Source organism: Panthera pardus, unplaced genomic scaffold (assembly GCF_024362965.1).
Source record: "Panthera pardus isolate Hobbes unplaced genomic scaffold, ASM2436296v1 HiC_scaffold_10, whole genome shotgun sequence".
Classification (NCBI taxonomy): Eukaryota; Metazoa; Chordata; class Mammalia; order Carnivora; family Felidae; genus Panthera; species Panthera pardus.
The window spans coordinates 45977894-46002962 of NW_026526655.1; the positions used below are offsets into that span (position 1 = coordinate 45977894).

Sequence of the window (25069 nt, forward strand, 5' to 3'; positions counted from 1 at the left end):
GGCCTCATTAAGACCTCATGTAACCATAATTACCTGAAAAAATTCTATCTCTAGGGGCGCCTTGGGTGGCTCAGTCAGTTAAGCATCCAACTTCGGCTCGGGTCATAATCTCACAGTCCATGGGTTTGAGACCCGCAGGTTCGAACCTGGCATCGGGCTCTGTGCTGACAGCTTGGAACCTGTAGCCTGCTTCAGACTCTATGTCTCCGTCTCTCTGTGCTCCTCCCCGCTCATGCTCTCTCCTCTCTGTCTCTCAAAAATAATAAATACACATTAAAAAAAATTCTATCTCTAGGGGCACCTGGGTGGCTCAGTCCGTTGGGTCTCTGACTTCAGCCCAGGTCATGATCTCTCTGCTTGTGAGTTCCAGCCCCACATCAGGCTCTGTGGTGACAGCTCAGAGCCTGGAGCCTGCTTCGGAGTCTATGTGTGTGTGTCTTTCTCACCCTCTCTGTCTCTCAAAAAAATGAATAAACATTAAAAAAATTTTTTTTCTTTAATTCTATCTCCAAGTACAGTCACATTGGGGCTTAGGGCTTCAACATAGAAATTTTGTCTAAAAACAATTCAGTCCCTAACAAATCCATATTAATTAATGTGAAGACAGAATAGATTATATTGCATTCACAGGGGAAAGGGCTCTACATATAAGAACTTTAAGTTTATGCTGTATTATGGGCTGAATTCTATTCCCCCAAAATTCATATGCTGCAGCCTTAGCTCCCCATACCTCACAATGTGCCTGTATTTGAAGAGAAGGTTTGAAAATGGCGACTACATTAAAGTGAGCCCATTAGGATGGTCCTTTATCCAATCTGAATGGTATCCTAATAGGAAAAGGAAACTGGACACACACAGAGATACCAGGGGTGTGTGTGCACAGGTGACCACGTGAAGAGGCAGGAGGAAAGCAGCGATCTGCAAGCCAAGGAGAGAGGTCTCAGAGGAAACCAACGCTGTGAGCTTAGTCTTGGATTTCCAGGCTCCAGAACTGTGAGAAAATAAGTTTCTGTTGTCTGATCCACCACATCTGTGGTATTTTATCATGGCAGCCTTAGGAAACTAACACACACTGATTATGTCCACGGGCAATAAAAGGCAGTCCAAAACATTTTAATAAACAACACACAGCTTTTGTTTTCCTTTCATACTCAGTGAACCACACTTCACACATCTCTTTCACAGCACACAAAGGAAAAGACACTGAAAACAAGACCAAACACTGTTAAATACGCTTCCATCCCAAACACAGGCTGAAGAACAGACCACTTTGGAAGCACTCCCAAAAGTTGTTTTTCCCCTTAAAAATCCTACAGAATTTTAAAGTGTCATTAACTGAGGACTAACCAGTTCCAGTTGGTAAGCAATTTTAAATATTTATTGAAATAGGTACATAACTTCCATTAAGGAAAGATTGGAGGGTTCTGACATTCAGAAAGAAGCCTTACCTTTGTTTTAGGTTCTAGAATTTTTACTCCATATATTGATATTTGCAGCTCAACTTTAGGAATTTTCTGGCCTTCAGACTTCTTGATATGTCTTGCAAACTACAAATGAAAAATTATTCAGAAAACTGTAATTCTGTTTCTATGGAGAATAAACACAAAGTTTGTATTCAGTGTTGGACTTTCATTAAATAAATTATTACCCATTATGAAGTATTTTATAAACTCCATATAGCTTGAAAATATTTCATAATCATAATAATCTACCATTACTATCACTAAAATCAGATTGATAATTGAATAATTTTTAAGAACTTTTTTAATGTACTTCTTTCATTATGTTTAAACAGTTATATTCATACGAATTAGTTAAGACAATGAAAACTCTGTGGGAAGATGAGCAAAGACCGATTTATTTTTCTGTGGATCTTGTTTTTTTAAAAAATACCTTTAGAGAACTTACAGTTCACCAGAGCTGGATATGCCACCCTTGTCATTTCTAGATACCTCATTTGGTATCCATCCTACCCAATCAAATCAATGAATGAAAAGAGACAGATTACCATATTTAAATTGAAGCTATGAATTGAGGTAATTATCCCAGCTAAAAGACTAAGAACTAGATCCAGACTAGAATTATGAGTATCTTGAAAACCTAAATAGTTTCCTAATGCTTGCATGGTAGTATTTATTGTAACTTCTTGTTGAATTGGTAAGTATATGCAAATGCTAATTAGGTTTTGTTATAAAATCAAAAAAAAAAAAATCCCAATATTCATGCACTTTATAGGTGGTGTTTCTACCTCTCTCCCATCATTGCCAGATCTAATGATGGAAAAAATTACAGGAGCCCAGTTAAATTTAAATATTAAATGGTTAATTAAAAAAAAAAAACTTCTATTTTAGAATACACATCTACCCTCCACATATATGTGTGTGTATACACACACACACATGTAATTCATATATGCTAATTAGTGTAAGTATGTCCCATGCATTTTCTTGGACACACACTTACACTAAACAATTGTTTGTTGTTTATCTGAAGTTCAAAGTTTACTGAATGTCTTGATTTTGGCAATGCTGTTGGGAATGCTACTCTCTCACTACTCTCCTTCTTTCCACTCTCCTCCTACCTTTATTTTTCAAAACTGGAAAGAAACATTGAAAAAATAGGATTTTTACTCCTCTTCTAGGGCTTAAAATTTTTTTTCCCTACTATTATAACATTTTTTTCAGCATATGGATCATCCTAACTTGACTCAAAATAGATTATATGTAAGGCAGGGTGGGGCTTCAGTCCTCTTTTGTATGTCATATTTATTTGCATTGTGCATCTCTAATTTAGGACAGATGTGAATACACATGGTATAGTTCAGTCCTGGAGCACAGAGTGGTTAAAAGCTCCTTTTCTCTTTTCATGGCTTTGCACTGCCATCAGAGTATTATAATTAATGCATACACGAATGTCTTAAAGTGTCTGCCTAATAATATGGGAGGTGGGGGTGGGGGAGTACCATTTGTTTTATTTCATTTTGTGAGGTATAATTTTTTAGCTTGCTATCTGTCCTGTTCTATGAATGTAGGCAGTTCTTTTTTTGTATCCAGAAGTCTTACATTGTGCACATGAATTTGACGAATTTGTGCCAAACCATTTTTTGTATGTCTTTAAGAAACATGTTTTGTTTCAGATCTTTAAAAATTATTCCAGCTCTCTCCCAAAGAAAGTAGATTAATTTTGTTTATTTTCCCTTCATAATCTCCTTCCTGCATTGGTATAATTAAAACAATTTGAGGGTTTTCACATATGAAGGCTTACAAAATAAGTCAGCCGCTTCTATCTCTGTGAAAGCCTCTGAACAAAGCCACTCCCATCTCGGGCTGCAGAAGGATGCTCAGCTGGCCTCCAAGGCGCAGCTCTTTTCCAGAAACAAGACAATGAGCAGTGGCTTTTGTGGCCTTTTCCACATCTAGACACAACCATTCCTGTGACCTCTTTTACTTTTTCCCAAAGTCTATCGCAGAGCAACTACTAATATTAAACTTATCTACTGAGTGACTTCTTTTCTGCCAGGAAAAAGAAAGCACAACCCATTTTCTGTATTTAAAAAACAAAACAAAACAAAAAGAAAAACCTCCCAGTTCTGTTTTCATGTATATTAAGGCTTATAATGGTCATTAGCTTTAATGGTTGCACAGATGTTGTAAACAATTATGTCTAAGGTTATATTTGCTCTATCATTTTATATTTTAAACAGAATATAAATAGTCTCATTCCCGTCCTTTTTTTTCCTTCTGAAATCTAAGATTACTGTATTATGGCTTACATGCCCCCTCTCACTCGAAGTCTGTTTTGCTGACAGACGTCGTAAATGTGTTCCAAAATATTTCTACTTTACATGTTGAAGACATGCTCATCATTCTTGCTTACACTACATTCTTTTGTCTCCCTATTTACTATGTGAATATTAATGTTTGAAAAGCCTTTTTGCAAATTCCTTTCCATTTTTGCTTCAGTGGATTCATTTCTTGGTCAACTAATAGTGATCTACCACCAAAATTTGCCTATAATATTCCAATAAAAAATATTTAAAGGGGGTAAACCCTAAGCATCCTGAAAACAAACAAATGAAAACAAAACATAAATAAAAACATCATAAAATGATGGAGGAAAATAAAGCATTTCTTGAAGTTCATAAAGTAGTTGGTTAAGTATATGTCACTAGTAAGTAGAACATTTCTTACAGTGAGCTCTACTGGCTTTCAATATAATCACACTATTTCTATGTATTTCTCAGAGGACTTTAAAAAAATGAATCTAAGTGTACTGCTAAGGGAATACACATTATTAGGAAAGGAAACCAATGAATTTATTACTGTGTATCAAATATTCGGAGTTACTATTTCTCATTGTAACTCTTGTAAATTAATTTAATTAAGCATGTTCTAATGATTCTATGAGGAATCAGGTATGTATGTATGTATATAATTAAACTAAGCCCTAAACATTTTATTAATTAAATAACTGGTTATGAAGACAAAAATAGTGCTAAGCTACATAGAAAGAGTGACGTTGAATGGAAAAAGACCAAGATTAACAGAATTCAGCAGCAATTCCCAAGTCCTCCTTCCTTGAGGTAGCTTCATGTAATTTTAATTCAGCTGTATTGAGGTAAGGTATCTCTCCTGTAAAACTGGGGTTCAGGAATGCTGCTTCCCTGCTTATTTCCCAGGGAAACTAAGAAGTTTTGGATCTATATATCAATTGTCATCCACATGTAAACATCATAAGCAGACTGTTTAAAAAATATATGGAGTCCTTTGACATTTGTACTAGTTGTATTGATAAAAATAAATAAAACACCATTAAAAATAAAATTCATTACAATAACAATACTATTAAATATGTAGAAGTTGAAAGGTTTTTTACATTTTTTACATTTGATGACATTTTGGAAAATTTGGCAATTTCTTAAATCTTAGGCTAAAACATGATTAAGAAATAGAAATAGTTGAACATGTTTAAAAAATAGAAAATATGTTATTTTGGCCAATATGAAACCTGAAAGTAAAAACTTTAACACTTATAGAAATTATTTGATTTTTGAAAAATGTTTAAAGTAGAAATACAAATTCTCTACAAAATGATAGAAAAGTAGTATGTAATAAAATCAAAATTTTTAAATTTTTCTCAAAAAATAAGTAGGCATAATTAAACATAAAAGCATGATAAAATACATTATTGAAAATATTCTAAGTATTCCATTTTATATTAATGCTAAATTTTAAGTTCCTGTCAGAAACCTGTACATAAAATATTGCAGTTTTGAAAACTGAGTGAATATAAATAAAATATTAACTTATGTGGCAAATAAAACAAAATACTGAACTATAATACATAAAAAGGCAGCCAGAAATACACCTATTTAAGAAAAAGAAGCAGGAAATTAAAATGAGGGATGTGTACACAAAATATAGTTTATGAGCAAATTTTTTGCTGTTGTTTTTGGTAGAACCATAGCACCACCTTCTGGCCATTTCTACATGACAACAGAATTAAAGAGGAGCCAGGGTTAGCCAGGGTCTACATTTCTAAAATAAATGTAAATACTCTTGAAGGCTTTGAATTGTAGCCTCTGACCTCTGACACCAAGAAATATATATATATATATATATATATATATATATATATATATATACATATATAAAATAAAATTAAACAAAGAGCATTGTTTTATTCATTTTAATTTATTTAAAAATCATTACCCTTAAACACGCTTTCCTGATGTACAAAATTTTTGCAATCAGCAGTGTAAAAATTGCTCATTAAATATTTATTTTGGAAGACACTTGAAAGGCAAAAATTATCACGTGAACATGCATTTTTAAACTATACTGCATACTTACTGTAAATCACATTCCTTTATTAACAGAGTACATTTCCAAATTTGAAATGATACAGAACTGCAAATAAATTCTCACAAAAATGTAGAAAAACTAGCCACTGTTTAAAAGCACTTCATTTCAAACGCCTCTACATTTTATCTAATCATGATGTAGTTGAATCTTTTTGGTTTGGGACCTGCGCTGACTGAATAAAGAACGTCCTAGATACAAAGACACATTAAGTGTAAATTCTATTATTCTTCTATAAAAAAATTCTGACTGTATTGAAGCTGGATTCATGACAAGTTTGCAATATTTTGAACATTTAAATAGAATCTTATCCTAAATGTTGTTCATAAACTGTGCAACCTTGTTAATCCTGTATTAGTGCTTAAAAGTACTGGCTAAACAGGGCAAGCTGAATTATTACCTAATGAGTGGTGGAAAGAAATGCTTGCCTAGTCCACTTTTTTACCAAATGGGACACGTATCATCTTGGAACCTTTTAGCATATTTACTTGAAAGCATTAGTAAATTATTTACATATACAATGGGTAGATGAAAGTATTATCCATTTTACTTTCTTCCCCCAGAATACATGCCATTCCGCTTTAACTTTTCCTCAACTTGAACACTCAGTAGATTCCAACTGAGAGGACATGTTCAATGAAAAATGACACTATACGTCTATGACTTTGCCAGGCACAATCAAAGGCCTAGCTGTCTTGTCAAATAACTGGATGATCTCTAAACTAATAAAGTTAGGGAAGGATTGTTTCCCAAAAAAAATTGTGAGAGTAACTACAGAGAACAACAACACATTTTGTTAAAAAAAAGTAGTGGTATGCTAGATTTTCTTAATGAGATAAAGATGAGAATTCTGTTGAAGGGGTTTTTCCCATCTTATTATCTCCATGAGAACATGGGGATAATTCTTTTGGGATGGGGTATACTTAGAAAAACATGCTAAGATATGAGACATCTTAATAGAAAATTTTCTCAGGAAATGTGATTGTGAGTATGGAGTTGCTTATTAAATATCTCCTCTGCTCTCTTGGTCTCACCAGTTCCCCATGAAATCAACTCCCAACTCTACACTTCCAACTGGTGGATGTCATATCCTACTTATGAGACCCAGTTGTTATGCCATTACTAGTTTTCAAGTAGGGGCATGAGTCTACATTGTCCAAGCGAGATAAAGGCAAGCTACCAAAGGTCAACACATAGGGAATACTGCCACTTTGTTGTTGTTGAGTATGAGAAATTATGGAAAAATAGGAAGAATGTGCCACATTCAGAAAATATATTGTGTATTCACATTTATTGTTAAATATGTTTCCCTGATCTGGTGATATTTATTCAATAGCCCATTTTTTTTTCTTTTTTCTTTTTTCTTTTTTTTTTTTTACAATAGCCCATTTTTAAAAGGACAAAGCTATACCTGCCACAGAGCTATTCACGCTTTGAATATCCATCAGTCTACTGGTGACTTAAGACAGGATCAATACACTAGACACATATGTGGAGGGCTTGCCCTACCTTTAGTTTCCTCACAGCATCTCTTACAACTTCTGTTCCTTTAGGCTGCTCCACTTCTGTACTGCCAAGAAACTGAAAAGGGCCATTTGTCAAATACAGGCTTTATGACATCGTACATTATCAAATCATTTTGAACTATAACATGGCATAACAGTATACATATGGTATGGCAGAAATGCAAACCCAAATCTTAACTACACAGAGGAGTTATTAATTTATTTTATATGAAAATGTAAATATATTTACTTAACCATATCCAATTCCTATTCATCAAAGATTTTTTAAAAACATATTCTCCTAAATATTTTATTTGAAGATATTTACTGGAAAGAAAACTAAAGCTACTTCATTTTAGAAGGAAAAGAATAAAGTTGGCTTCAATATTTACAACTTAAAACACATTAATAATAAAAATTATTGACTTATCTGTAAATCCAAAGCATATAAATGCTTTTTATTTGTTATGTGACTTTTTAATGTTTATTTATTTCTGAGAGAGAGAGAGAACGCACATGTGTGCAAGTGGGGAGGGACAGAGAGCGAGGGAGACAGAGGGACAAAGCAGGCTCTGAACTTATAGCAGAGAGCCCAATACGAGGTTTGAACCCATGAACCCTGAGATCATGACCTGAGCCAAAGCTCAACAGACTGAGCCACCCAAGTGCCCCTGTTACTTGATTTAAATGTCAATGGTATATTTTAAGATATTAATAGGATTTCATACAGTTCATAATTTTACATTAACATTTTCTTTGTTTTCCAATTATGACACTCATATATCATGAAAAAAAATACAAATTTTTTAACCTCATTACTTCATCCATCAGAGCTACAAGCTAAACTCCGTTAAAAAAATAAAATTTGTATTATCAACAATTTTACTGAATTTTAAAATATCCCTGAAGGTTTTTAGTGAATACCTGACCTATTCCCCCACAAAAAGAAAACGTTTCATAATAATTACCACACTGTAATAAAATCTCTATGCTGGAGAGATATAAAACCCCCTAAACAGAAGTCCAATCTCATGAAATATGTAAGACTAATTTGAATTGAAATATGGCTATTATTCCATAAAATATTTCTATGTAAATAGCAAATAATCATTCAATTCAGTAAGTGTATATAATTTCTCAGACTTTTTGTCACATAGTACCAGTTAAAACACTAGAGTGAATTATGAATTCATCACTTATATAAATCGACGTGTATGTGTGTGTGTGTACACACTGTATATCAAATGAGTAAGTAGAATCTTTTTATATGTTAAATCAAAGAATGCAAAGGAGCAATATAATAATGTCAGAGTATCTTTTTATTCATTCCTTCATTCTTACAAAAGTAACAATAACAACTAAAAAACAAAAAAATCAGAGTTTTGTTTTTCAAAATGGGCTCTCCGTATTACCAGCATAAGAATTACCCAGGGAGCAAGTTAAAATAGAATAACATAGATCCTTGGTCTAATAAATCAGCATCTTTAAGGCATTAGGAAGAAACATTAGGGGGAAAGAAGTTTGAATTCTCAGAATCTATAAGGTATAACAGTTCCTTTTCCTTACATGCTCTAACTGTATCAAATAACTGCTACCATGGCCTAGATACAGTAGCATCAGGCACTTGGCTTGCCCAGCTGTGACCTCAAGTTGGTCAACCAGTCTTTCAAAAAAGACCAAAATAAATGAAGAAATTCTCAGCTTAAAAGGAATTGAAAGCTACTTCTAAGATTCGAGACACAGGCAAATCTATTCTTGACACCAATGGACCTGTCAGATTTCTTCTGTTCCAGATCAGTGTATTCAACCTGGCTGCGTGATAAAATCACATGGGAGTTTTAAACTTAGACCAGAGCCTAAAGAATCTGATTTAATTGGTCTGGGGCAGAGCCAGGGCATCTGTGCATTTTAAAGCTCCCCAGGTGTTTTTAATGTGTCACCAGGTTTGAAAAGCACTGTTTTAGATCCTCCAGAAGGGATAAAGGGTTCAAGTGACAGGAGGAGAGTTAACACAATAGGAGCTATTTAGTTCCGAGTTAATCCACCACCGGGGGTAAATTCCTGTCCTCATTCTCTCTGAATTTATCAAATCACTGAGAAATTCTCCATTAGCGAGTGGTGGAGAGTTAGCAAAAGCAGTAAGGAAAGGTAGACTCTTTCTTGGTGATTCTTGAACTAGAAGGAAATGTCTGATGTGTCAATAACAGACTGTAAGAGTTACTGGAAATATTTATGGAAGAATATTCATTCCTCAGCAGAAATGCCATGAGTCATAAGTATTATATGTAAATAGGCACACATGGGAAAATTATGGAAGAACTCCAAGTACATTCTAAATGAATTAACCTCTTGCAGGGCTCCAGGAACCTTTTCATATTTTGTTTTCCCCCACCCCACACTGGCTTTCATTAAATCATTGAGGAATGAAACAGAGAGAAGCCTTGAATGATGGTAGAAACTCTGCAGACATCAAATATGGAGCTAACCACTTAATTTTTCTATGTAATGTTAGATAACCTAAATGGAAATAATTATAAAAATGAAAAATAGATCATGCCTTATTATATTTCCTGTATTTTTTTAAGTTATAAAAGTCATCATGATACTCAGGTTAATTAAAGCATATTTATATGCATTCCATATGTCTATATAAAATATTTATAAAAATAACTCCTAAATATGATGCAGCATGCCAGAATAATAAACTCTAGGTTGGGATCTGAAGATGTAAGAAAAGTCACTTAATCTCTGATTAATTTGACTTTTGAAAAACCAGGATAGTGATTGTTCTTCTCTCCTTATAAAAGTTTTTAAAGATCAGTTGCAATGAGATTCAAAAACAAAAAACAAAACAAAAAAAACACACAATTCTGTAAACTGCAAAGTGTTTTATAATTATGGGGGATTTCCGTTTCTTTATTTGTGACTGTATGGAGAAGACACTAAAATTTAGTGGATACTGTTGGCACCTGCTCAGCTCTCCTTTGATGGATTCATTTTATCAGTGCTGGGACCCATCCTCCAGCTTCCCCACACTTTGCTGGTAAAGGTTCACGGTCCAGATCTTCAGAGGATTCCCTTTGGGCAAGGAAGCCACTTTGCCAATGCTGAGTTAGAAATGCCTGGGAGTTTTTTGCTTCCCCTCCAATATCACCACATTGCTTAACCAATGACTGCTGTGGAAATACAAAGGCCCACCTCCTTTGCTTGGAGGTCGGGTAAACCCTAAGAGTTAATATTATCATGTGGAGCTTCCCTCAGAATCAGACTGAGGCTGGGGCTTCCCTTGATGATGTACTCATCCTTGACTTCTTCCCTTTGTCCTGCTTCCCCACACTCTTACTGGTTGCTCCTGGGAGCACTCTCTTACTAAATCACTTGCACATAAGTCTTTGTCTCAGGATCTAATTCTTGGAGAAACTGACCTAAGACACTATTCAACACTTAAATGCTTACAGTTAGGAACATACAATCTAGTGCACAAACTCACAAATAACAAATGCTCTTGTTACACGCGTTATCAAAAAGCTTGTATGTGGATTAGAGGTAGGTTTGGTTTTCATCTTTTCCACTCTGCCTGGTGCCTGAAGGGTAAAAGAAATCTCACTGAAAGAACAAGTCTAAGCCAAAGTCTACATGTGGAATTTAAAGTCTGCTGGACTCCTTTCCCATCCTGTCTCCCAGGACATTCACTTATAAACTTCAAGTAGGAGGATTCTTCCCTAGGGAGTGTGGCCCAAGGGAGGGAGGGAGACAATCTTTGCTGACTATTGGGGTTTCCACAAGAAACAGATGGGCTACCTGACCAACCACCAATTGACAAGCCCTGCCCATATACACAGAACTGCCAATCGGCCTTTGAGTGCCTGAGCCTTCAAACCCAAAACACACCAAGTATGTGCATATATTTGAGAAAAACCACTCACATGAAAACTGGGAGAAAAATAAAGAAACAGGAACAAAAAAGCATAGAAAAGATTTGGAGAGAAAGCAGAGACAAAAAAGAGAGGACTAAAAACCTGAAACCCATATAAATATGTTGCATCCAAGATAAAAACAGGATAGTATATAAAGCAACACTGAGAGAACAAAAAAGAGCTCATGGAAATTAAAAACGTGATGCAGGCAATTTAATTGTTGGGTGCTTGCTATTTATCAAGTACTATTTGGGGATACAGTAGACAGCAAAGCAAATTTCCCACCCTTACGAATCCCAAACTCTAGTGGAGAGAGCCAAACATAAAGAATATAATATGCACAGAAGAGTTGACAGTGGTTGCTTTAGTGAGTGAGACCTGGGAGAAGAGCTGGGGAACATTTTGCTTTTTTCACTATAAGCATCAGACAGACACTCAACTGTATAAAATGGACACAGATAACTTTGATAAAATAGAAATTAAACTAAGCACCCAAATGTTAATGTTCCACATATTCATTTATTCCTCTAGAAATATATATTTAACTATTTACTATTAGTCTAGCGTTTACTAAAAGTTGAGAAGAGGGGAAAAATATCCCTGTTCTAATGGAGTTTACATCCTAGTAAATATGTATGTGTGCACGTAAATGTATGAATGCGTGTGTGTGTGTGATTTCTGTCTATCTAATTTCTGTGTTTATATCTAGATTACAGACAGATTTATAATATATTTTAGATGGCAACACAATAACACAGACAGACTGGGTAGTGTGAACAATATTTAAGATTGTGTGATCAGGAAAGTCCTCTCTAAAATGGTGACATTTTGATAGAGACATGAATGAAAGGATGAAATGAAACATGCAAACACACTGAGGTTGAAATGCCTTTGATGTGTTAGGTACAGAAGCACACTTCGTGGCTGGGTATATAGAGTAGAGCTTGGGGAAGCAGAATTCTGGGTAGTAGGTATAGATTACAGAACTCTGGCATTGGGGCCTCACAGGAACTGAGAGAGTAAAGTTCCAGAATCGTGGGTCCCCAGGCAGCTGCTGTGGTTCAGAGGCAGATGAAAGAGTGTAATGCTGCCACTGGGAATAAGATAAGTGTTCAGGGAAAGTCCAAAGGGAATCAGAAATTTTTGTATCATTAATATTACTATTAGGGTTGTCAAATTAGCAAATACAATTATAGATACTGCTGTTGCTGGGAATATAAAATGGTACAGCCACTCGAGTCAATAGTTTGGTAGTTTCTTTTAGAATTAAACATGTACTTACCATGGGATAGATAAAGCATCTGCACTTTTGGGTACTTATTCCAAAGAAATGAAAACTTACATTCATGTAAATATTTTGTGCACGGGAACACCTGTGTGGCTCAGTCGGTTAAGTATCAGACTTTGGCTCAGGTTATGATCTTTGAGCTCATGTTGGGCTCTGGGCTGACAGCTCAGAGCCTGAAGCCTGCTTCAGATTCTGTGTCTCCCTCTCTCTCTGTCCTGCCCCTGCTCGCGCTCTGTCTCTCTCTCCCTCTCTCAAAAATAAACATTTAAGAAATTAAATAAATAAATATTTTGTGCACTGATGCTTAAAGTAGATCTATTTGTAACAGCCAAACATTGGAAATAACCCAAATGTCCTTCAGTGAGTTAATAAACTGTGTTACATTTATACCATGGAATACCACTCAGCAATAAAAATGTATGAATTACTGATACACACAACAACTTGGATAGACCTCAAGGGAATTATGCTGAATGAAACAGTCAATCTCAAAATGTTTTCCAGTTAGATATTTACCTAAGTGAAAAACACAAATTTTTTTTTAGCATTCTGAGTAAAAATAACTGCTTTTCTGTTTTAGCAACTTTATGTTTTAGCTCCTCCATGTGGTAAAAAAAAATGATGAGAGTATAAGTATCAGACTGATTTTGCTTTATACATATAGATTCAAAGTATCATTCTTCAGTGTGGCAAAGAGCAAGACAGAGATTGGAGGCAAGTCTGTGCCAAGTGGTAATGGTTGGAGGCATTTTTTCTTTAAGTATTTAAATTGTTATTTATTTTTCTTCATAGTCACAAATAGACAACATTAATCTCAGTACATTATTATTATTTTTTTTTAGGAAAGATCAGGCATTAGACCTTACATAAGTGCCTGTCTTCCACAATTGTGTGCTTGTGCTTTGAAACTACAACAAAATATTTCCATTTAATTATGAATAAACACTGATATTTTAATACTAATGCATGTTCTCTACAGGGAATTTAGAAACTACAGAAAAATACATCAATGCAATAAGCATCAACTTTTATCTCATAACCAAGAGGTAATATTATTGAAAATATGGTATGTTATCTTTCAAATTCATGTTACAATGACAGTAGTAAGCAGATTAGACAAACATGAAAACAAAAAACGGGGCACCTGGGTGGCTCAGTCGGTTAAACGTCCAACTTCGGTTCAGGTCATGTTCTCATGGTTTGTGAGTTCGAGCCCTGCATCAGGCTCTGTGCTGACAGCTTGGAGCCTGGAGCCTGCTTCGGATTCTGTGCCTTCTCTCTCTCTCTCTCTCTCTCTCTCTCTCTGCCCCTCCCCTGCTTGCTTTCTCTCTCTCTCTCCCTCTCTCTCTCTCTCTCTCTCTCTCTCAAAAAATAAACATTTAAAAAATTAAAAAAAAAGAAAACAAAAAAAACTTTTTAAATTACTATATATGACTGGTTTATTTATTTATTGGGCATTATTGTGTACGTGTGCATTTAAATTTTGACTACAAGCTGAGTTACTAAAAGAGTTGAGATTAAAACATTAAATATTACTAAGTAATATGGACAGATAAGAAAGACATAAAACACAAAAGGGGCATTTAGAATATATCAGACTGTAGAGAAGTCAGATGATCTAAAAATGTTTTATGTATTCTTAGTCTATATATTGAAAGGTATGGCTACATGGCATGTATCTTCCACAAACTATAAAATATCTTTAAAAACGTTTCTATAAATACTTTGACAAATACAAAGCACATTTTTGAAAATATAAAGCTAATTGTTCTTTCCCATATAACATCTCTCTGTTCAATACATTTGGATACTTAGATATACTCACAAAAAGTATTTTAAAAACAAAATTAAAAACAACTTTGTTGAAATTAAAAACAAAAATGTCATCGAACTATTATATACAAAAATATTTATAGACTTCTTACATTAAAATGCTATTAAGATATTTCATATTTGGCTCAATTTCCAAAAGTCTCACAACTATTTTTTAATTAATTAAAATGATATAGACCTCTCTTTTAAACTAATCTCAAGTGATGTCTGTATTCATTTCTTCCAGTTCATTCATTGTATTCCATTATACCTACAATAAGCATTTTGCAAAAACGTGTGAAAGTTTGAGAACTGCATCTTCATTTTCAAATATTATTTGTAGTTGTTTTTTTTCATGTGAAAACTTCAGTTTTATGACTTGCTTTTTTTACCAGTAGAGAGCAGTGTTGCACACCACAGACTCATTTATAATATGTTTTACTTGCTTCCTCAAATGTTTTTAAGATCACTCTATGAATAATACAGGTTTTTTAAAAATGTCAGATAAGTAACAATTGAAATAATTAACTAAAGAGTTATAAATCTAATTGCTATGAAATTTGACACTATTTAACATATGAAAGAGCTAATTTATAACAAAAATATATGAAATACATGTTTTATATCAAATTCAAAACATGCCCATTTTATATAGATAATATGTTCTCTATATAACTATTTTAAAATATTAAGGGAAAATAATGTCTACTTCTTACATCATGAAATATTTGTCTAACATTAAGGTTAATAAATAATTGGTGGATAATGACCAATGGATATTCTAAACGTAGAAAAAATAAATGGGCATGTCTCTATAACCAAGGTTGCAGAGTTTCAAAGGGATAGGGTTAATTTTCTTGGCCTTAACGTGACTGGATATGTGTAAAAGAAATACCAAAAGCCAAACAAACCAACAAACAAACAAAAAACAGTATTTAAGCCTTCTAGCTACTCAACTGCACCCAGGAGATAAGCCATAGGAGTAAGCCAATTTAATTTTATATTCGTTATTTGGCTGACTTGCCGTGTCACTGTGCCAAGTAACGCAAGAAAAAAAAAATTTAAAAGCACATCATAACAGTCAATTGCTAACAAAAGGTCAGAATCAATCAGATTTAAACCTATTACTTAATCACCAAAACCATAATCCTGAAAAAAAATTAAAATAGATCCACCAAAAAGAAAGGTTATCCTTTAAACTAAATACTCTGAAGTTTGTCCTTTAAAGGAGAGCCAGGAAATTTACACACACACACACATACACACACACACACACACACACACACACACACACACCTGATTTGATCTTGGGTTTCTCATTTTATTGTAGCAACTTTCTATTAAATTACATCTGTTCTTCTTTTATGTGGTATAGAGGGTATTATTTTCATAGGCTCTTGCTTTTAAAATAAGAGTTCTAGGTTGAAGCCAAAACAAACCTACTGGGTACAACAAGAAACTGTGCTCATCATCAGCGTCCGAGGGTTTCCCAAATTGAACTTGGAATCGCATGGGCACAAGAAGCAGCATTGAATTTTTGTCCTGTCCCAGAGGCTCCTCCCCTGTCAAACTTCCTTCATATCTAAGAAATGAGACAGGGAAAGTGAAGGACAGGGCATTCACTTGTACTTTGTTATAAACGGAAGTATTACAGGTGCACCTGGGTGGCATAGTGGGTTAAGCGTCTGACTTTGGCTCAAGTCATGATCTCACGGCTTGAGGGTTCAAGTCCTGCGTTGGGCTCTGTGCTGACAGCTCAGAAGCCTGGAGCCTGCTTCAGATTCTGTGTCTCCCTCTCTCTGCCCCTCCCCCACTCGCGCGCCCGCGTGTGTGTGTGTGTGTGTGTGTGTGTGTGTGTATGTGTGTGTGTGTGTATGTGTGTGTGTGTGTATGTGTGTGTGTGTGCGCGTGCTCTCTCTCTCTCTCAAAAATAAACATTAAAAAATTATAAACAAACAAGCAAAAAGCAAGTATTACAAAAATAAACCAATTTATACAGAGAACCAAAAGCATGGGCTTTGAAGCCAGACAGACTTCACTATCTATTTTCTTATTGAGATTCACTCTAATGTGGACTGGACTGTGTGTGGTTGTGGACTGTTGAGATATTATCATTTCACTCCCATTATTTTATAGATGTGAAACTGAGGACCAGGAAATTGAAGGTCAGGGCAGGAAGGTCTCAAGGTCAGGAAGCTTGTTAGGTAGCAGAGATGGGGCTAGGATTCCAGCCATTCTATTTTCAGACACATACTCTCTACTTTTGCTACCTTAAGACAGAAATAGAATGAAAGACAATATAGTACACTGGGTATATATTACTCGTTTATGCCACATCCATTTGGCTAATTAAAATTTATGTTATATGTTCTTTCTACTGTGAAATATGCTTCAAATCTAAAGGAGTCAAAAGAATATTTGAGGTAACCTGTATTTCCAATATCATTTATTTCCTGAGACGCTCAGAGCCTCAGTTTGGTCATTCATAAAATGGGGATAAACTCAGTGTTTGTGTGAGAATTAAATGAGGTAATGCAACCAGTGACTGGCGCAGAGTGAATATTCACTGAATTTATGCTTAGAAATGAAAATAAAATAGCAAAATGGCCACAACAAGCAAATATAAAGAGTCAACCCACTCACAATGGGCTATGAAGCAAGAAAAAAAACAAAAGCCTGTTTTAAATCACTTGTATTTGCGGTTTGGTTCTTGAAGCTGCTACATACAATTCTTAGCAGAGCATAAACAGGTGTATCTTTTTTCTAAAAAAAATTTGGGGTTATTTTCAAACATTTGTTCTTCTTCATTCTTACTGTAACTTAACTTAATTGCAATTTTCATTGCAATTTAATCAATTATATACAACTTGAGACAAGTGTGATTTTTATAGTATCTATACATGATATGCCTGTTTGTGGATGCTTTATCGGTAAGTGTTTACACTGTTTTCAGGAAGGCGAAGTATTTTTCTTGCTAAATATATTCCTAGTTGCTTTATAGTTTTGGGTAAAAAAGGTTTTTAAAATTGAATGTTTAACAAGTTATTGTTACTATAGGAAATACCCTGTATCCAGTCAGTTTACCAAATTGTCTTCTTAAGTACAGTTTTATTTACTTATTTTTTTTAATTTGAGTGTACTGGAGTATAATTACCAATAAAGAGAAATACATTTCCTTTTCTTTCTCAATATTGTTACCAATTATGTCTTTTCCCTTGCTTATAAAAAAATATAGAATAACAGTGGTAGTAAGTATTCATTTCTTATTCCTAATCTTCATGGAACTTACTTAAGCTTTTGGCAATACATTACACTCCTTATTATTCTACTTCAGGTTTAAACTTTGACCAAGTAATTGCCCCAGGTCTGCTTGTGTCCCTGAACTCTTTCCAGAAAGAATATATTTATCTGGAAAAGCCCCTAGTACTTCAAGAATCCTCATGTCTTTCCTGAGCTAAATTTATCTCTTTCTCTCCCTTTTGGGGGGGGGGGGGAAGCTTTAAAAGCTGTAGTACCCCTCCTATCTCGGGGAATAGTGTTCCCAATCCTTCCCCTCTAAACAACTGTATTGTTATTATTATCATTATCATTTCTATATCCTAAACCATTTCAAAAATATTTCTTGTGTATCATCTATATGTCAGGTACTGTTCTAGAGCAGGAGCACAGCAGTGAACAAAACGGACCACTATCCCTGACCTAGTAAAGGCTATGCCCTTATTTGCAATGATCAGAGAGGGTGCCTGGGTTTTCCCAAAGGTCCTTTCATTCCACTCTCCCTAGAGCACCATTATTTGAGTGCAATCAAAATAGACCGCAACAAGAAATCTTCCAAATATACGGTAACTGTTCCAGTGGAGTTTTCTGGCTGTGAGTGACCAGTTTGCTTTAAAATCTTAAGCCATTTTGGAGAAGACCTCATCCCAAGCTGTACGCAGAACTTCTCCTTCACACTTGAATATCACAGAAAATGACTTATCACATTAGGAGATCTTACTACTCAAATTGCTGTCCTCATTTCTTTAGAAAGGGAAGAAAATCTACTTTTCCGATCTTGATAGGTTGTGCATAGTTCTTCTGCATGAAAAATGAGTGTGTGCTAACGGCACTCCTGAAATGCAGATGTATTTATTTCTTTTAGCAGACTTTCTGTCAATGATTAATATGGCCTGGTTAATTTTGCGAGGCCCTTCTGTGTGCGGAACTTTCATTAGTGTGCTATACTTGTCTAAGCAAAGACTGGATCCTGCGCCCTGGGGTTTTATCTCCTAGATGTAAAGAGTCAAACACATGCAAGGAAAGACCAAACAAAACAAACAAACAAAAGAGAAAAAACAAACCAAACAACAAACAAAACCCTGAGCTCTGGAACAGACTGAAACAAGCTTAATGTCAGTGATTATGAATGCACTGTTCTCCTCATTTTCATCAGGTCCCCCCAGAAGCACTAGTGAGAGCAAACCTTCTTCTATTCAACAGCGGCTTATGGAAGATCTGCTATATGCCCGGTACCTGGATACAGTGATGAACAGAAAACTCAAAGATCTCTGTGGAGGTGGTTTGGTGGAATCATGCTAAGGGGTTTGAGTCGGGAACATAAGGTTTGAATTCTGACCCTACCGCTTGATAGGTCTATGAATCTTAACATTGCGGGACAGCAGCTTCTTCTCTTGTAAAATGTAGATAAATATCCCTATACTTATAAGCGGGTTGTGTGCAAAACTTGCATGCTTCAAGTGCCTGACACATAGTGGACATTCAAGAAATATTTGCTTGCATTTGATAACTGCTACTAAGTGATGCACAGGTGTTTATTTGGTTCTAGACCCTAGAATAATGCTAAAAAAACAGGATTTGTGACTCTGATTCTTTTCAACAGGCTCAGGGTTGTTTTTTGGGTTTTTTTTGTTTTTTGTTTTTTTGTTTTTTTATACTTTTATAGATTCAACATAAGTCTATGAACAGGGCTTAGACAAATCTTCTGGGAACTGGTGACTCTGACGAATTAAGTGAAAGAGGAGGAAACACAGAGGCAGGAAGCACCCAACAAAGGCAGGGTCCTGGAAATTCCTACAGTGGAGCAAAGGAGGAAGTGGGTCACTGCTTTTCTGTGATCAGTGGAGTCCACCTACATTAAGGAGTCTGCCTTGCAATCAGATGCTGATATGAGGACATAATGCTGTTTCGCGTCACTTGCTAACAACCTAATTCTTTCCTTACCGATTATAAAAATCAACAGCTATTCTGTTTCCACTACCACAACTTATTCTTCACGCTCTTGGTACCGTTAGGCCAATCCTGTGTACTTCCGACTTCAATTTGATAATTTTGTTTACTTTTTTTAAGTCCATGGCTTTTTTTTCTTTTTAAAAACAACTTTATTTAGATTTTTTTCTTGATACTTGAAACCAATTATCACTAACTAGCACCACTTAGTCTTCACTGTAATGCTTAATTGGCTTTGTTTCAATTCTGCTATATGCGGATTTTATTTGATTTTCTTTGGCCTTTTAAAAAAAATCAATCATCCCATATTCTTGAGCAGCTTTTGAGAGCATTTTTCAGCTGCCCTTTGAAAGTTCTAATCCTGGTATTAACACAGACCTTTATGTCCTTATTGGACTACTTCTAAAAATTTAATGACCTGATTAGTGACTATAATTCCAAATTATATATAAAAAAACTTCCATTTATACATACAGAATCATATTGCAATATATTACTTGTATCAAAAAGAATTATACATTCTTATTTCCCATGATACATTTGAGTAATACATCAAATACTTAAACTTGCTATTTTTAGACTGCTGAACTGGTATTTCAGATGAACCTCAACTTCATATGCACTTTATTATTAATGTGACTAAAGTTTAAAGTAACCTACTTATTTTTAACAGATTCTTAAGCATTTTGTGACATGCCAATTCAATCATCGCTCATCAGGCTTAATATAAAATAGATACACTGACTCGGTCCTATGATTAAGTTGTTTCCATTTAAATGTGATACATGCTATTAAAATGCACAAATAAGTTAAGTATGGGCAAGGACATGAAACTGTTAGAATCAGGGTACTCATCTGTCTCTCATTTCAGGGCTAATTAAGTATAAATGTCAATATTATATATGTCTACAGAAATATGGATGCTGCTACAAGTAGGAATTAGGACACAATGGCATTCTCTCTTTGCTCCATAATTTACAGTCTGTTACCAAATATTCAAATTGAAACAAGTGTATAAACCCAGGGAGCTTCACTCTGTAAAACCATTTTAAACATCATAATGGAATTTTACTAAAGATTCTGAGAATTACTGCCATTTTAACATGGTTAATTCTTTATCTGAAGGTAGACAACAGTTCATACAGCACAGAGCTTGAGGAGGGCCGTTATTAAGTCCTTGATGACATCTCATCAGAGCTAGAGGAACTTCAGTCACTAGAATCCCATCTGTCAAGCTTTGCCTATAGAAATCCTGTGAGCGGCCCGCAGGAAGGAATGCAAAGTGGATGGATGATAGGGAAAATGCCAGGAGAAGGGCAAGTAACTCACTCTTATTCTCTCAGTCTTGTGAGCCTCTCTGCAGACAGTACTTTTGGCTTGCTGCTATCAAAACACTTCCTGGAAGAGGGAAGAAGCTCAGGTGGTGGATGATTCTTCTCCACTTGGAGTGAACGTTCAGTTTGTTATTAGGATAGCGAACTTCCCAACTTACCATATACATCATTTATAAAATACAAATCCTCATGTAAATACATACCGAAGTCGAGAAGCTTTATTCCTCAAAAATTGACTGTTTACTGAACAAGATCAAACTTTATTCTGCAGAGTGACAAAGTGCTTAAGAAGAATCTATAGACTCATAGAGATTAAGATTTTATCTTAGCTCTACTGTTACTAAGTTGCTTTGGTCAACGTATTTTTACATCCCCAAGTCTGTTAGTCTTTATAAAAAAAGTGGTGGTGATATTTCTATATAAAGTCATTCAGAGAACTGCTTAAGATAATGAGACAATACCATTTAATACAGTACTTCTTATTTAATAATTTAGTATTTGATAGATTTGTCTCACTTAATCAAGTAAGAGAACTAAAACTCTCTTTTATAATTAAAGCCAAAGAATCTCCTTGAAATTAAATTTTTCCATATGATCCAAGTATATTATAAAAAATACCAATGATCAATTAGTTTCTGGCTTTTTCTTCTACTTTGAAATTATATAAATAGAAGTGAAAAGGAAAAGGTATTCATCATACTAATTCCCCCAATGATTTTAATGTTCCATTTTGATTCCAGGGATTTAATAAGTGGGGATCTGAAATTAAAAAGGGACTATGAAATGTATGCATATGTTAGCAATTATGCCCATGACACTATAGTTCAAATAAAAACCACAAGAAAGGATTGGATAAGTAAGGTACTATTTATCAAATGTTAGAGATTAAAATTTGTAGGAAACATTGCATTAAAACTTCATTAGGTGCTAAGTATATTGCATGTGATCTTTTCCCAGAAACTTCTTTTCTAAATTTAATAAAGTAAACAATTTGATAAGTTAGGATAATTATATCTGCTGTTAAATTAAGTACTGTATGTGCACCATGTAAGTGTGTGGTGATCTCATTAATGAGGTCATGCAGTTGGTCAATCATACGGTACAAAAGAAGTTAGTCTGAAGTCACCTCAGAAGCAACATTGGTTCAGTGACTCTAAATTGGTTAAAGTCTGAAACTTAATCCCGTTAAATGATCCAGTTTATGAAGGCCAAGGCACAAGCATTCAGGACATATATCATACAAATGACATCGATGTCTACATTTTATATGTTCTAAGTTCAATATATAGATGTATTGATTTGGGGCCAAATATTTAACATACTGATTATAATTTTCTATATGAATAGAATTGTATGCTGATAATTCCAGTTAGCCTAGAATAGCACATATGCACCCAATGGGTGAATCAGGTACAGGCCATATCCAAAGATTTGGCATGCTACATCTATTTGTTTGAGAATATTTATTGACAGGAAGATAACTATCTCACAAGAGCATCTGTTCCTACAGTGATCATTCTGTATATTATAATATTCTTCTTCGTATGGAGCTATTTTGAGGACAATGACAATGAAGCAGAAGCTAGAATACTTAAAGAATGAAGGACTGACCTGGGGATTGTAGATGACTTCAAACAGAAGAGGATAACTGGCACAGTTTGATAACATAAGACTCAAAACTAGGAGATTTTAGGGAGAAAGAAGAGAGAAGGCCAGTCAATTGACCTGCCAGGCCAGGTGTTCTGGGGAGAGCTGTGTGCAGAAAACATTCAGCACTTGCAGAAAGTGTTCAAGGCTGGGAAGGGCAACTGGATTTAGTGTCTTCAGAAGAGAACTGGTTTTCCTTGGAGAAAGAAGCAGCAAAGTTCAGAGGAGAGGTGGAAGATACAGCGGTGATTGATCAAAGGTGACGATTGATCTTGGGTTCCCAGGGACATAGTTCCTTCTTCAAAACAAAACAAAACCACAGTGTGTTCTTTTCACTGATTTAAAAATCATTCCAGTATGTCCCCAAATGTATTTAAAGTGGCTTATGAAGAGTCATAAAAGAGAGGAAGATAAAATAAAACAGAAAAATGAAGCAAAAGGAAAATAAAAGCAAGAATATAGAGCAGAAATAGGTTTGTAGTCAAAAGCCATGGAATCCTATAAATTTGCTAGAGGTAGGTCATAAACTAGGCTACAAGTTCTTCAGCAGCAGCACAAAGAAACACAACCCCTTAACTATATGATTAACAGCTGACAAGGTAAAATAAAGTGCTTCATGAACATGATAGGACCTTGACATGCAAGTGAATTAATATGTGATTTCATTGGCTAAAATGTTTGACAGTTTGTTAAATTTCAAATAGCCCACTAGATATTTGTTTTATTTTTACAGTAACTACAAATATGAAAACCAGCTTCACAGTTATTATTGACTTTATTTCAACCCATCATATGCTCTGCTATTTTCAAGTACTTTGGAGAAATACTTGTCACTCTCAATCAAAATGGGATCAAACATTAGCCAGGTTTGCCTTCACATTCTGTCCTACACAGCTGCCTGTCTCAATAACTTTCTTTATAACTATTATGTCAACATTTAATTTACTGAACCATGAAATAATTCTTGGGTGTGAAATGCACTTCGAGACATTGTAGGGCATATATATCACATAGGCAACTCAAACCCTGCTTTAAAAATGATTCTCCTTAGTATAGTTCCTATCTCCACTAGACCCACTGAACTTTTAAAAGTCCCAATGAGTTTCTATAGTCAAGTTTTTCAAATTGAGAATATACGAATCATGACATCTTATCAGTTTTCTTTTTCAGACAATGCATTCTTTTTAGAGCTTTCCTTACCTCCACATTGTTAATGCTGGGAGTTGGAAGTCATGGCATTCCCTTCTATAGTACAGAGTAGTGACAGCTGAATTATTTCTGCTACTTAGCTCTCTTAAGAATCTTGTTAGTATTGGGGTGCCTGGGTGGCTCAGTTGGTTAAGCGGCCGACTTCGGCTCAGGTCATGATCTCGCGGTCCGTGAGTTCGAGCCCCACATCAGGCTCTGTGCTGACAACTCAGAGCCTGGAGCCTGTTTCAGATTCTGTGTCTCCCTCTCTCTGACCCTCCCCCGTTCATGCTCTGTCTCTCTCTGTCTCAAAAATAAATAAACATTAAAAAAATTAAAAAAAAAAAAAGAATCTTGTTAGTATTACTTTTGAGACATTCCATAGTACCAAGTCAAGAGTGGTAATTACCAGGAAAAAAAAAAAATGTGTTGGGCAAATTATGATAAACTTTTTCAAAGACTTGTTAAGGCTTTATTTTAATAAGACTATGTTAACATAAAATTAAATCCAAAGAGGTTAGGATATAGGTAAATATAGATTTCTGAGAATCAATGTAAACGTATTTATGTATTACTAAGACTTTATACCATATTGTAAAAATAAACATGATAATAGCATTACTAAGTCAGGGATTCATAAGGCATTAGATAGATAACTGTGCTCTCAGTCGCTTGTAGAAAGAATTCAGTGAGTAGTAGTATATTCAAAGCCCATGGCAGTTGTGTTCATGCCTAGTAATATTTACATGAAAAGGAGACTTTCCAGGAAAACTCCATTAGAGTACCCTTTAAAAGCTACTTCAAGCTATGCTCCACTGGCATTTTGAAATACTCAAAGATTAAATGAAATTCTTACAGCTGGCTAGAAAGCTCAGAGAAAGGGGCACTTTCTTTTTCTTCAATTTTAAAAAAAATGTTTGTTTATTTTTCAGAGAGAGTGTGCAAGTGAGGAAGGGACAGAGAGAGACAGAGACACAGAATCTGAAGCAGGCTCCAGGCTCTGAGCTGTCAGCACAGAGCCCAACATGGGGCTTGAACTCATGAACCGCAGGATCATGACCTGAACTAAAGTTAGATGCTCAACCAACTGAGCCACCCAGGCACCCTGAAAGGGACAATTTCTAACATGTATCAGCCTTCCACTATGTGTCACACACTATAGAAATTGTTTCAAATATATCTCATTTAAGAGTAACAGAAATATCAGAAAATGTTTTGTAAGTTTGTAGGGGCACCTGGGTGGCTCAATTGGTTAAGTGGCTGGCTTGATTTCGGCTCAGGTCATGATCCC

General features: G+C 35.0%; 1 protein-coding gene across 14 annotated transcripts in view; it reads right to left on the reverse strand.

The window, feature by feature from the left end:
- The window catches only part of GULP1 (GULP PTB domain containing engulfment adaptor 1), a 276210-nt gene that overhangs the window by 54104 nt on the left and 197037 nt on the right, over nt 1-25069 (reverse strand). For all 14 annotated transcript variants that reach the window (XM_019461729.2, XM_019461824.2, XM_019461804.2 and 11 more), the window contains 2 exons: nt 7371-7442; nt 1449-1547 (listed from right to left, as the gene is read on the reverse strand). In XM_019461729.2, the coding sequence (XP_019317274.1) occupies nt 1449-1547; nt 7371-7442 (171 nt within the window). The remainder of the gene's footprint in view (nt 1-1448; nt 1548-7370; nt 7443-25069) is intronic.